Consider the following 15,146-nt stretch of genomic DNA (forward strand, 5'->3'; position numbering starts at 1 on the left):
TTTCTATCTGTGGAAAATGTGCATTATTTTTTTAAATCACATTTTACAATATGTGTGGAGTCTTACTACAAATTGAGAGCAGGCCTTCACTGTGGATAGTATACAAGCAGCTATAAATTTATCCTCTGTCAAGGAGCTAAACACAATCCCAGTTAGTGACCACAAAATACACCAAATTTCCACCAATATATAAGAGCTGTCAGCTGCAACATTTAAGTATTTCTCCAGAACTATACTTCTCAGGCTCAGCAGACCTACAAATAAGGTCTTAATTTTTTCTTTAAGTATTGCTCTTAAAACCAAACAGACCTACTAAATAATTAATCCACATTGTTAGAAAGCTTTTAGATCAACTTTTCTCCCACTTCAAATTTCTTTTCAGATATTGAAGTGCATTGACATGCTGCTCATTTTCCAATGTTTTTAAAATGAAAACAACAGAGTCATATTCCTTTAATAATTACAATGAGCTAAAGTTTATCCATGCAAAATTGTGTCAGGAAAGGCTCGCTACTTTAGCAGGCTCAATTAATTGCTGCAAAAACAAACTAATGTAAAAAAGAATACTGATCAACAGTAATGCCTTTCACCATAATCAGAATAAGAAATAACCAACCTAGTGGATACAATACTGTACTTAGAAGAGACTGAAAACAAGCTGAATTATCTCTTTTACATAAAACCACAAGAATGATTAGTCACATTTCAGTTATTTCTGGATTCCTGCAAGCCAGTGTAGCACTCGCAGGCTGAGTCAGAACCGAGGTCTCCATTCTGCTCACTATTGCATAAGCAGATAGAGAGATCTCCAAAAGTTTACATTCTGAGTTTTACTGAGTAACAAAGCTGACTGACCAGAAGTATAAAACAAGTAAATCCCACTGATTGCAAATCAGTGGGATGGCCATGGCTTTCAACATTCACAAAAGCTATACCTAGGAGGAACTCTCAACTGAATAAAGTAGTAAAGCATGCCTTTAGTCATTTTGTTCAAAGTATCATGAAAGTACTTCTTCCCAAGACTGCTGCAAGGACCACGTTCAGACAGCCTAAGCTCCCACTGCAGCCTTAAGCCAAACCAAGGAAGTGAGAGATGGGCATTGAATGATTGAAAGTTTAGATTAAGATATGCACAAAGCAGTCACAAGCCCCACGGTGAAACACTGGCTACAGATACCTGACATTACCCCTAATTCCACATCTGAGAGGCGTAACTTGTTCCCATTCATGCCCTGACTGACCTGTCCAGTTACCAGATGATTGTGATACCTGAGCATTCCTGCTGTAGATATGACTGTTTTCCTACACTCACATATACTCAGCATTTGTCTTTTGCCTCTCAGTCCTGCTGGAACCTGCCAGCAGCTACTTTCCAGCACTTCCAACATGGGAGGAGTTAAATCTCCTTCAGTATACCTTCCCTCCAGTATTTCATGAAATTAGACAACAAAAGCAGAAAGAAACCGTTCAGGTAATGACAACAACAAGGGTGGGTGGCAGGAAGGAAGGAACAGTTTATATCATCAGCCTACACTTCTATCTGTAGTATGGAGCTGCACCACAGCCCAGAGTAAGGATTAATCCAACCACAGTTTACAGCTGCTCATCCCCAAAGAAAATGAGACTATGGTCATTTAAACATTGTTTCAGAATATGTCAGATGTCTTAATATTAATATGTTACAAAGTTTCTCCTACAGCATCAAGCCTAATAATGTCAGTGCTTGCTAAGATGTTTCTTTTTGGTTGTTAGATACATTTTTAATCTGTGAAACGAAAAAAAAAGGTGGGTGGGAGAAATGATAAATACAAATAATTTTGGAGTATACCCAAATATATACACACCAAGGATGAGCTTTAGTAAGTTTATCCCTGATCAGTGCTTCCAATAACAGAGAAAGATTCTCCATTTCATTACAAGAAGCACTGCAATATGCTACAAAGGCTCAACTGGCTTATATATTGGCTCAGTACATAAGGAGTCAAAGACACTTCTCCAAGCTCTTCTTTCTGACACAGATCCCACCTCCAATTCCTCTCCAAGAGGAAAAAACAAACCCAAAACAAACATTGAGAATGGCAAAAGACAGGCTACTAATTTCTGTTATAATCAGCAAACAATTGGGGAAAAAAAATCAAAAAAGGGAAGGAAAAAAGACCCATACAGAAAAACTCAATTAGCTATTTTTATTACAGAATGTAATGAATTAGAACTTTCAACATGTGGGGGATATAAAAATACAGAGAAATAATCATACTTCTATTGCTACGAAAACATAAGGGACTGACTTAAGCCTGTTATGTACAAAGGCTACTAGGGCTATAATAATTTTCAAAACCATAAAAAGGATCCACTGAAGGCAAAAGGAAAAGCAGTTAAAACAGAAGAGCAGAGATGCAGGACTTCTCACATGTTGTTCTGATACATTAAAGTGCTATAGTGAACAAATTACTTTCTATGTTCCAAGTGTATTATAATCCTACTGCACCTATTATTCTTAAATGAAATAATTTTTCAAACTGAATGATGGCAACTAAACTCAGCTGCCATACAACCAACTACTCCTTTAAGTCTCTCATACCTGAACCTTATTCTTGGATCCCAAAATTCCCTTACCGATGTAGAATCAGTTTCTGTCCATCCTTTTCCACTGTTAGCCACCATTAGTATGTATCAGAAACAAAGTCCTTATACATGTTCAACTATTCATCAGCATTCTATACTAAATCTCCTAAAGAAGATGCACATACAGATTTCCACTAAAGATGTTAACTCTAACAAGGAGTGAACTGAGCAGGGTTTCTATTTGTTATTCTTCTTCCACCTACCACCCCATTTTAACACTGACCACATATAACCATTTTAGACCATAGCGCTATTCTATGTCTGCAAATGTCTCACACCAAACATTCAGTTTTCTTTAAAATGATCTCTCCCATACCATCTACATCTCTTATGTACAGCATATGGATTGAAGAGCCATGCACATTAAAATTAAATCCTTTAATTGTTTGGTAGATTCCAACATTTTGCTGTTTACCAAATGCAGAAAAACCCAACAAACCAACAATAAAAACCCCACCAGGAGCCAAAAGCATCATCCTCTGTTACTGCTCAGAGAGAAAAGGAATTGGATCTCCTAGAGGGCATGCAAAGAACTGCCCAGAAAGAAAGTGCTGGCAGAGCCTTTTCATTCTGACATAAAACACACGGACTACAGGAAACGGTGGACACTGTTAAAACTTTTTAGTCATTTAGGCAGGCAGCTTTCTGTGGACTCCTAAAATCCCTGAAGAATTCTAACTGTCAGAAGAAGTATCACAGGCACACAGAATACAGAGAGGAAGCTTCCCAGATTCTGATAACTCCACTAAAATAAAGGGGACTATTCAATTGAGTAAGAACTTCTTGACTGAGTATAAGTTTTTCATAGCTTCCTTTAAAATTGTCAGCTAGAGTGTTTAAATATATATCAAACTGTTTTCATTTCATCCACTCAAAAATCCTGTGTGATTAATTTCACAAGTCCATAAACCACTGCATGTCTATTTATCATTACAAAAGAAACACAACTTGCAAATAGCCCTGCTGTTATTCACAGTCAAACTCTAAATGCTACCAAATGGTAAAACTGATAAATTACCTGATTAAATTACTGAACATAATCAGAGATGCCCTGCTGCCACTACAGTCATCAGTGCATATGTGAAAAATTGAGCAAAACTGGGCTCTAGATAAGCAGTTTAGTATTCAAGAACTACCCCAGACACATCTAGTCCTAATAAAGTTAATGAAACTACTCAGGTAGAGAGGTCAGTATTAGCAGGTTTCATTCCAGGAGTGGAGTTTTAAGCCGTTGCTTAAGGAATAATGCTAAGCAATAAGGAAACATTGCTAAGGAATAATGCAGCACAAACTTACAACACTGGGAATGTGGTGTGTCACTATCCAATTTATTAGTGGAATGCAAATGATAAAGTACTGTGTTAATTATTTAGGAAGTGATGCTGAAATGGTTAGCTGGTAAAAACTGCAGTAGTTCTGGAAACAAGTCAACTCAATGCCAGAGAACAGGAGACTGGGTCAAATTATGTCTACTCAGAAATCCAAAGCTTACTGGAAATCAGATAATTTACTATTAATGTATAGCAGATCATTCTCAAAGGTGGGACAGGAAGACAAATTAACACATTTTTAAGAAGCAGCAATTATAATATTATTATTATTATGAGCAGGTTAGTTTGTGAATCTGACATAAACAGTTTTGAACATTATTATTATTATAATGCTTATGTAATTCATAGCAGATTTACTAAGTATAATGGAGTCTTCATAACATGACACTCCATCACACTGCTGCCAGCTCCTACAGAAATGGGAAATCAATTTTTTGCAAATGCAAATTACACAGTGGGTGGCTAAGAGAAATGCAAACTGCAAAATCCTACACTAAATAAAAACATATATAAATATGGTGACAGCCTGGTAAGGGCTCCTCTTCAAATAGCTAAGGAATGGCAATCCCATTTTCCCTCTTGAACAAACTCCTTTCAAATATGGAGGATGTCAACAAAAATGAGTTTTCAAGCAATCTTTTCATAAAGTAATATTTATTATTTGTAATTAATAATTGGAATTTCTACAGCACACTTCAAACCTTCAGAGAGAAACTGCATCTAATAACGCAGACACTAAGAGAAAAATGATCCCATGACAGGCCAGAAAATATCTATTTATTTAGTTAAATTCTACCGACATTGGAAACATCTTTATTCAAATGTTTTTGTAATGACTCAATATTTAAACACCACTATGTATAACAAGCTTCTTCCTGATTTGAATAAACAGAGCAGCATTAGGCCCGGCTACCCCCAGCAGCGGCATTCTCATTACACTGTAACAACACAAGGAAATAGTTTTCGTAGCAAAAATTGTATTTTGCCTATCTTAAAATCTGTGTACTTTGTAGCAAATGCCGAGCATTACAAGCCGAGCGGCAGCCGCGGGACTCCCAGGCAGGCAGGCCCTAGGAGGAGCACGGAGGTGGCAGCTCAGCCCAGGGTGACAGGGGGGAGGAGGAGTGTGTTTCATGTCACAGCCAAGGGACTCCTCCAGGCAACTTAAAAAGCTCCACTGAGAGATTTGCACCTAATCCTCCACGGCCCAGGCGAGGATTGCTGTGATATAACGCCAGACAGCCACGTGCAGGAGAGAAGGGGGTTCAAAAGGCTCTCACAGTCAGAGACAGAGAGAGACACTAAAAAGAAATACGTGAAAACTGATAGCTGGGGAGCTTATTGCCTCCGAGTTTAAATCGTTTCATCACTCTTTTCATCCAGGGGAGGCAAAATTTGTTTATAGTATTTGAGAAAGGCAGAGGGAAGAAAAGAAAAAATCTGTAAGCTTATAACTTGCTGTATGATCATCCTCTGTACCTTACTGTTTCTGCTTTTTTTTGGTCAAAATTCACTCATTGTGACTGCTGTACAAAATCTGTGAAGGAAATACAGAAAGCAAGCAACTAAACAGATACCATTATTTCAACAGCCCAGTTGCCATACATATCGCAATTAACTGTACATCAATGAATTAAGCAAGGGCTACTCGATTTTATTGTTCTCACTACCGGGGCAGGTTGCACCCACAAAACACAACTTCATGCTGAGATTTAAAAAAACCCCAAAAGCACAGATAAGTCCTCTGCTTCTGGGGAGGTAAAAAAAGTACATTTAAATGTGAACATCCATGTGGAGATATGTGAAAATATTCTGCTGTAAGAATAAAGAATTAACATACCAAACTGCAGCTACAAGTTCGTGGGTGTTTTTTCCAATTAAGTGACTTATGAAAATATATCTTGATTTATGGAAATACATACAAATAGAGAAAGTCGTGCTGAACCGAAGATTACCTAGCAGACCTGAATCACCCTACCTCCTCATGATCTGCTATACCTTCCTGATTTAAATGTACCGAGCCGAGTATCCAATACAAGCTGAAGTACAGTCCGCCATAAGAAGTACTAGGAGTGCCCTTGAAAAATGTCCAGATTGCAGCTAGTGCACAAAGGACCTCGCCATGAAAATAAAGCGCATGAAAATTTCTCTCTCGCTCTTGAGCCGGCAGCAAGTGAAGAGATTAACTTCCCATCAACATCGGAAGACAAAGCGTTGTCAAGACACACGCGAAGTTTAAGAGGTTTAGAAAGAAACAAATGGAAAAAAAAAAAAAAAAGAAAGAAATTGGTCGAGCAATTAATCCCGAATACTCTGCTTCGTATTTATCTCCCCCCCAAAAATGCTCGACTGAGCTGAAGAGCAGTACTGCACGATCCAAGCGGGATCACCCAGGTACTGACTGCCAAAGGTAAGGGAGCCCGGCATCCCCCTTCCCTCGCTACACGGGAGGCGACGCTGCAGATCTCCCACTCCATCACCGAAACGCGAAGCAGAACCAGCATCTGGAGCGGGAGGGGGGAGGTAATTAACTGGGAACTTTATGTTCCTTAAATATGTAACCACGACCTTTTTTTCTTCCCACGCCCCTCTTTATTTCCATGTTCTCTGTCAAAACCAGGCTGAAATAAACGTTATTCTATAATATAACTATTAAATAAGCAGTACAACACTCACCATATCAGCTGGAACGCTGCTGGACATTTTGATGTTACCCTAAATGGCTTAAAATCAACTTTAAAAAAAAAAAAAAGAAAAAAAAAGCAGCAGCACCAAGAGCAGCCCGCTGGAGATCTTCAAGACGCAAAACCGGTGTCAGTATCGGAGGCAGCAGCTTCCAGGTCCCCTACGCGAAAGAGGTGCCCGATAAGCAGCGGAGAAGGCGGCCGGCTGCGGAGCAGGAATATCCAGGGGCAGCGGTGCCGGGCTGGACCGGAGGAGCCAGCGGGAGACCAGAGATGGCAGCAGATCCCTGTCAGCGGCAGCGGCACCAGCGGTGCCAGGTAGACCAGGCAGCAGGACTACACCGCCACATGAGCTGCGTGCGGGCTTTTTCCCCCCTTCTCGCCCTCTGCCTTCTCTCCCAGCCTCGACAAATGACGACGGGATGATTCACACGGGATAATAGTGCGTCCAAGTCACCTCCTCAGTCGGCGCAGGCGACCCGGGCGCGCAGGCAGGACCTGGCTCCTGCCCTGGGCGGCGGGCAGGGAGGCGGGAGGGCCGGGGTGGGCCCGGGGCCGCTGGGGAGGACGCCGGGCTGCGGCCCCCCCTAGGCGGTGTGCGGCATCCAAGAGCGCCCGGCGGGGACGCGGGCCGGGGAGGGAAGGGAGGGAGGGCGCTCGGAGGGGAGAGCCCTCCCCCGCGGCGCTCGGAGGGGGCCGGGGGGCGTTCGACGGCGGCCGCCTCCCGCAGCCTCAGCTCTCCGCTCGCATCGCCGCCGCCGCCTCCTCAGCCCGCCCTCCCTCCCTCCCCGCCTCGTCCGCCGGCGGCTCCGGCCGCCCCCCGAGAGCCGCGCTGCGAGCCGGAGGTGCCGCTCCTTCAGCGCGATCCTCGCCCGCAGCCGCCCCCTGTCATCTTCGGCTCAAGCCAACATGGCGCCCGCCGAGCCGAGCGAGGGGACGCGGCAGGGGAGACACGGACCCTCCGCCGCCGCCTCCGCCGCCCCCGCTCCCGCCGCGTCACACGCCGCCGCCCCGCGCGGCACCATGGGGCTTGTAGGCGGCTGGGGCTCTCCGCCGCCGGGGCGGGGCCACCCGCCCTCCGCGGGCCCGGCCCGCCCCGTCGCGGCGGCCCCTGGGCCATACCGGGTTCCCGCAGCGTCGGCCAGGGCGGCTCCGAGGGGGCTCGGCGGCTCCGGCGGCGCCGCTTCCGCCTCGGCAGCAGAGACGCCCCGAGCTCCGCGTGAATCGGCGCTTTCCCCGCACGGGCGCTGCAGCTCCCTCAGGGCGTTCTGGCACTCCCCTCGCAGCCCCTGCCGCCCGTAGCGGGTGGGTGGGCCCGCGCTGTTCTCTTGGATGGCTTCCAACAAAAAAAAAACCCAAAAACCCAACCCAACTAATTAGCACACAATGATAAGGGTTTGGAATGGAGCTTAAAGATCATCTAGTCCTAACCCACCCTGCCCCTAGACCAGGTTGCTCAAGGCCTTATCCAGGCTGGCCTTGAATGCTGCCAGGATTGGGGCATCCACAACCTGCCTGAGCAGCCTTTTCCAGGGCTTCACTGCCCTCTGAGTAAAGAATTTCTTCCTAATATCTGTATTTTCCCTCATTATGTAAAAACTCATTACTCCTTGTCATATTACACATTGTCCTATCATTACACTTCCTGACAAGAGTCCCTCTACAGATTGCCTGTAGATATGCTACATTTTCATGTTATTGTTTTGTTTTGCACCCCAGATCTTCAAGTCTGGGCCGGTACATCACATTTTTTAAAATTTATTTCTCATTCTCACATTATTCTTTTGGTTTTTCTTGAGTTTGGTTTGGGTTTTTTCAATTATTTTAATTATTTGAAATTTTGGGGGTTTTTTCCCCGAACTTTGTAGTTTTAATAATGAAAAAAGCTCCTGTAAGATTCACAGTGCAAACAATGACTGCTGCCTTGGAAGCACTCTGAGAAAGGGAACTCCCTCATCATGTCAAATTCCCCTTCAGAAGCTACCTTGCTTCCTGAAGAGCTCTGCATTTTGTTATGGACCCAAGTTATCAGAAACTGTCTGCAACTGGTGTTTTATCCATCATTCCAGGCAGCTCCTGGAGACCAGCATTCAACAAAGAAAGGGAGTGCCTGATGAAAAGTGCACTGCAGCTCAAATGCACACAAAAAAAATCCACACAAGGCACATGTCTACTGAAGAAATGAGTTGGCCTTTTGAGAGGGGTGTGGATAGGCACATTCACATACCAAGACTGTGAAACTGTCCAAGAAAAAAAAAATAAATCAAGAAAATGAAGCAGATGGTGACAGATGGTTCCTTTGTGGACAAATCTCATGTAAAACCACAGGAAATTAAGACAGAGTTGTTCCCTTTAATTCTAAAAGTTTGAATCTGCCTTTCCTCTGTAGGACGTCATGCTGCAAAGGCAACCCACTGTCCCTTGCAGGGGTTATAATTCTTTACTTTGTACTCTGCCCCAAAATAGTTCAAAACTTCTGACTTCAGAAGATAGATCTGATAGTAAGCAGCCCTGTTTGATGCCTGGGAAAAGAGGTGGGGGCCAACAGAAGTGGCCCTACGTGTGTGATCTCTGTGAGCATTCTGTACTGCCACATTGTGTGACTTTAGGCATGTCACTCCCTCTCTTCTCAGCCGAATTTGCTTAGATAGTACATTTTTGGGGGTCAGTGCCAGCCCCAATCTCAGTCAGGCCTTCTAGACACCAACAGGATAAAAGGTCTTGTGTTTGTGGGAATAGCAAGCTGTGGAAGCACCACTTACTCTCTCTCTAACTGGGTATCCTTGAGGGACAGAGAAAGTAAAAGAGGGGAGTCGAAGAGATGAGATTTGAACGATGATTCTCTATTTCAAACATTATGCATTCCTGGTATCTGTGACTTTCTGATTGAATCAGTGACAAACTAAGGAATTATAAAAGATCTTGCTTAGTAGAGTTTATCCGTAGAACCTTACTAATGTGGGCTTTTCCCTGAAAAACAATCAAACAAACAAAAAAACCCCCAAGAAACATACATACAACAGCTTAAATTTATTCAGGATTGTAAGATCTGCTCCAAGGCCATCCTGCAGACCAGCCCTTCGTGCCTCTCAGACAGCAGCCGTGTCCAGGAGCCTTGAGGTGATCCAGGTAATTTAGGAAGTGCCCTGCCCATACTTTTCCTGTTAGCACTCCTAGAGTTGGGGCAAGAGAACAAGCACCACCACTGCTTGACAGGCACTGCACATCACAGCTGTCTCCTGGTGTAAACTGAAATTGGTGGCAGTGCAATTATGTCCTTGGCCACTTTATGACTGCTGAGGTGCATGGCCCTTCCCACCTCCCCTGCTACAAGCAGGACACACAGACAGTGGGCCTTTGTAATCCTTTGCAGCTCAAAGGGTGGATTGCCAAAGACTATGTGGAAATACTCTTCCACTGCACACCAAGAAGTCCATGTGCCCAAGCAAGTCAGGCAAGTAAGGACAGCAGCAAGCACAGGCAAAGTGGATGCAGGGTCAGCAAGGCAAGCAGGCAGCAGCAGGGCGCATCTGCTGCACTGGAGCTGGCTCTTTCTAATGTTCAGATGGAGGAACTCTTCGGTGGTGCATAATGATAAACACATCCAGAGCACATAACCACAGGAAAGAAACCAGCGTGATTCTATGGGTTTTGCTTTTTTGCCTCTATTTTAGCAATCCAATAAGAGGAAGGATCATGTGTTGGTGAAGCAGTGCAGTACAGGAGGAGTCAGAAGTCCTGACTACTTTGAATCTCTTCTGCTTTGTGTATGCAGTCAACTTGGTCAACTTTTCTGCCAGGTGTTGTATAAATGAGGATCAGTTCCTCTCTTTGATACGCAGCTGTACTGGCCAAGAGATGTCAATTACCTTTTAATGATTATTTTGATTACCATCTATTTGAATCTACAGTTATGACTGCTAGCCAGAATGCTCTAGTATTAGACACAGCACAATAAAAATACATATTGTGTCCTGTTTTGAAAGGTTCATAAGTCTGGGTTTGCCTAACAGCTGATATTTTTGTCATATTCAAATGATTGGTTTTCCCCTGGTTCTTATCTGTGATGACCAAACACGAATGGAGGGTCTAGTACAACTGGTACATGCTGGAAGTCATTTCAAGGTGATTGTGTGATGGGCAAATAAGTAAGAAGAGTTGCTGAATGATGATGCTGGTAGAAGTTGCGCTACATATGATGACAGGGGTAAAACCAGTTTTGTAGAGGTGAGGTCACATATGCTTGAAATGCAGGGTGGTCAAATATAAAACAGAAAAACGATCTTTTCTCCTTGACATGTGTTAAGAAGTGCTGTTATGATAGTATTAATTTCACATTTGCAGAGAGAGGAAATGAGAGTTGTGGTCAGCAGTTGTCTGGAACAAGGGACCCTGCAAAAGCATAACCACAGGCTCAGTCTCTGATCAGCTTGCAGATAAATCCCGAGCAAGTGCTACAGGCATATACATCTGAAAAAAAATCTTATCCACATCCAAAGATCAAGGAAAAAAGGGAAAATGCTGTTCAAGGGGAATGCTAGCAACATAGGAAGCTTAAAAAGCTATTCTGTTTTTGGGGTCTAATCCTGTACTCAGATGCACAAATCTCATTTCCATTAAGTCTCCTTTAGAGAATTGTCATTTGAATTTGGACATCCAGGAACAAAATCATTCATCATCACTACTTTGGCAACTTATGGGGGAAATTGACAAAGTATACAACTAATATTTCATTCCTTATTTGAAAAACATGACATGACACAAGTAGAATTTGGCCATTCTGTATTCCCTTAGAGAAGAATTGTGCCAGGTATTTACAAGTGGACTGAGCTGCGGATTAAGTGTTTCATGGCCATCAGTACTAGTTGAAAGCTGACTCTGTACTGAGACGTGCTTAATAGGAATAAAAGGTCTGTTATACTAAATCAGATTAGTAGTCCAGCCAATGTGATATCCTGTCTCCAGCAGTGGCCAGCATCAAATGCTTCAGAGAAGGACACACAGACCCCCACAGTGGACAATCATGTTACAATCATCTTATTTGCTAAGTTTCCACTGCTGCCAAGGCTGCCAGAGAGGCTGGTTTATGCCCTGGAGCACACAACTTCATGTCATTTATAGCCTTAATGGCAGCATAACCCACTGCTGACATGTGAGACTGATTGCCATTTTTCAGAAGAGCAGCGCTCTCTCCCGAGTGTTGTAATTGCTGGGGTTGGAGACCACATTGAGCCTACATCCCATGACTGACACTAGAAGCTTTCAGCCCAGTACTGTCCTCCAGTGTTTTCCCTTTGAGGCAGGCTGTGAACAGGAGCATCTTCAGGAGAGGTAGCACAACATCAGGAAATTTCTCCTAAGGTGATTTCTGATTTGCCTCCAGATTTTCCAAGCACCCGGAGAAGATGAAAAGCTCCCAAGACAAAAGGTTTAATTCTTTGGGGTTTGGCTGTGGGACAGATCAGGATTCTTTCCCTCTCTGGCAGCCACAGCAGCAAGATATCCAGGGCAGCAAGGAGCACACCAGGTTACTCAACAGGATACTTTTAATACCTTTGTAGAAACATGTGGCCTTTTTTTTTAACTCTTACAGAGCCAAGTTTGCATTCAACTCGGTATGACTCAGACACACTGAATTCAGGCACCTTACAACGAAGTGTTCAGGCAAAAAGCTGCACTGGAAATGAGGGCTGGATCCCACAGAATGCTTGCCACCCACTGTCTGCTCCTGTGCTCTGATGGTTTCTCATTTTGGCTGCTGAAAAAAACTCCTATTTTCTGTGTTCAGATTTATTTTTTTTAAACTAAACTGACTCCTTTCCACTTGGAAGAACATTGATTTTTGCCTGTTTGCTGCTCCTGTGTGAAGCCAAACCAGCATGTGGGTCCTATCAGCCTCTCTGTCAATGCCAGCAGGCTTCTGGGAACAGCATTCCTCAGGTCCTCACCTTTCTCTGAGCCAGCAGGAAGGCAACAGAAGGACCTCTGAGATTTTGCTGCATTTAGAATACACACTGCCAGGCAGAATCATGGTTTATTTATCTATTTTTTAAGTTATTAATCAGATTGATCTTGCTGGAAAATAAAAACACAGAACCAGTTTAAACCAACTCACATTGTTCCTCTGAATGCCCCAATTTGCTTTAAGGGTTTATTTTCCCCCCTCACATCTGCAGTACTCGTGTACAAACAGAAGATGATAGGAAACAACTGAGTGACACTGAGTGCCTGAGGTTGTTCCTGACCTTCCTGATGCAGCTGAACCAGGCAGGACCCATGCTCTGCCACTCTAGTGGGTGTTTCTGAGATATGGCATAGTGGTGTTACACTTAGTGATGCCACAAATTATGTCAGGTAACTCCTCAGGGCAGAGGTGAGGACTGAAATAAGAGGTTACAAAGGTGGAATTAGAGCAAGAAGTCCTCAAGCCTGTTTTAGAAAGTATTCAAAACACCAGAGTTCTGGAGGTGGTTTAATTATCCGTATACCTAGGAATAAATGGATACATCTGTCCAGTTCATACAGAAAAATAAAACAATTGGGACATGTCCCTTATTTTACAATATATAAGAAACAGGAAAGAGAAATTTTAGCAGAAAAGCTTCCATCCTGGATCAGCTTCCTGACAGCGAGGGGGAACTAGGGGAAGCATTGAGGTTACGCTACAGCTCGGAACTTGAAACTTGAATTTAACAAAATAAAACTGTAAAATGCTCTTTAATATCATGACATAAATATGTGGAAATTAAGAAGTCCTACACGACTGATTGCAAAAGTTATGGTGGCAAAAATTATTACAATTTTTCAGAGAAGAGGGAGGTCAAAGATCATGAAAAGTGCCATATCAAATTAAGTGACAGCTCTGCAGAAAAAGGAACAAGAATTTGTGGCTTTGGGGAATGACGGTTGCAAAACTCAACGCTGCAAAAGAAATTGTCTAGAAAAGAAATGGAGAAAAATCTGTGGGTAGTGTGACACTAAACCATAAGAAAAAGCAGTAGAAAGAGAAAACAGTAAGAAGAACAGTAAGAAGCAGTAGAAGAGCACCAGGTATCAGTCTCAGACCAATCAAGGATGTAAAAGGAGAATGGCTTCATAAAACTGATGTAAAACTATTTGTTAAACATGAAGGCTAAAGCCCAGATTGTTTGTTGGTGCTACCAGGATCCCATCTATTGTTTGTGCCTTACATGAGCCACAGCAGCCCAAGGCTGAGTGCAGCCTATTAGTTGTGCTGAGCCAGAATCGACAGGGACCCTGGGGTACCAACTGTGTTTTATCATCCCTCTGTCCTGCTGACGGCAGCAGGTTATTTTTTCACACTAATAGGAAGCTAAGTTCTTTTTTTTTTTTTTTTTTTTTACTCTAAGGGTCTCTAGTGGGCAGCTAAACATTAGTGAGCTCCCATTTTAGCAAAGATTTACTATTTATAAAATTAGTACTAAAAATACTAAATTGAAGTAAGAAATAATTTTTGCTTCTTTGAATTTCATGTCTGTTATCTGTACTACATTAGAACTATTCAGGTTTTTTTAATTTAAGGACCTTCAGATGCCTGTACTTTCAGGCTGTTTCTTATATGCATATGTATATATACTTAAACATATGTTTATAAAACTCTCAATCTGTATGCACACATACATATTAATACTCTGAACACTTTTTAAATTAGCTGAAGCACTCAGATAGATTACATGCAAATCTAATTGTATACTGCTTGAACTGAAACAAAAACCCAACCCAGAATCTGCACTGAGGAGTTAATTGTTGTTTACATAAGTTATGTCAATGTAATATAATATTTTATTTGCCTTATTTTCTATCATTCATTACTCTTTAGATCAGAAACAATATCTGAATGAAGCAGTGTCTAGAAATGCTATTTTTAATTGGCTAAAGAGATTGGTTGACCTCTGGTAACTGGTCACTGTTGTTGGGGAGACTCTCCATGAGTGGTGGTGCATTGTTTAAGCATAATGGGCCAACAGTCTCATGTCATCCATAGGATATGGAGACACCACAGTTTTGTGTTTCTTTTACTTTATTACTATACATGCGAGGCACAATCGACAAAGACTTCCTGAGGATGAATGTTGTCAGTATATGAAACACTGAATAACTGCTTTTTGTTTTGATGAATGGTCCCCTTTCTCTCAGATTTAAAGGGGAAAGTACAGGAAAAAAGTAGTAGCTCTGGGGAATGGAGTCTTGAAGATAGGATTTATTTTTTTTTAACAGGCTTTGGGCTGCATTAAGTTCTTACGATAATTTTATATGACTTTGACTCCATTGATATAATCTAAATGATTCCAAGCTCACAATGTAATGTTAGGGACTGGGCAAATTAATAGGAAGCTGAATTCCGTGTTACTTCCAAGCTCACAGTCACTCGGGTCCTGAATGTTACCAATTTTGGGACTGATTTTTTGTTTCTCTATTTTCACTTTTATTCATCATGAGAATGAAACCGAAGGGAGACTGATTTCATTCTAGTCTCCCTTTCTTA

At 42.6% G+C, this 15,146-nt stretch overlaps 1 protein-coding gene across 1 annotated transcript in view; it reads right to left on the minus strand.

Annotated features, from left to right (window-relative positions):
* The window catches only part of UBL3 (ubiquitin like 3), a 56,413-nt gene extending 48,870 nt beyond the window's left edge, over positions 1-7,543 (minus strand). Inside the window, exon 1 of the mRNA XM_058824028.1 lies at positions 6,633-7,543. Coding sequence (XP_058680011.1) covers positions 6,633-6,659 — 27 coding nt within the window. The 5' untranslated portion in view covers positions 6,660-7,543. The remainder of the gene's footprint in view (positions 1-6,632) is intronic.
* Between the last annotated feature and the right edge of the window lie 7,603 nt (positions 7,544-15,146).

The sequence above is a fragment of the Ammospiza caudacuta genome, chromosome 2, assembly GCF_027887145.1.
Source record: "Ammospiza caudacuta isolate bAmmCau1 chromosome 2, bAmmCau1.pri, whole genome shotgun sequence".
Taxonomy (NCBI): Eukaryota; Metazoa; Chordata; class Aves; order Passeriformes; family Passerellidae; genus Ammospiza; species Ammospiza caudacuta.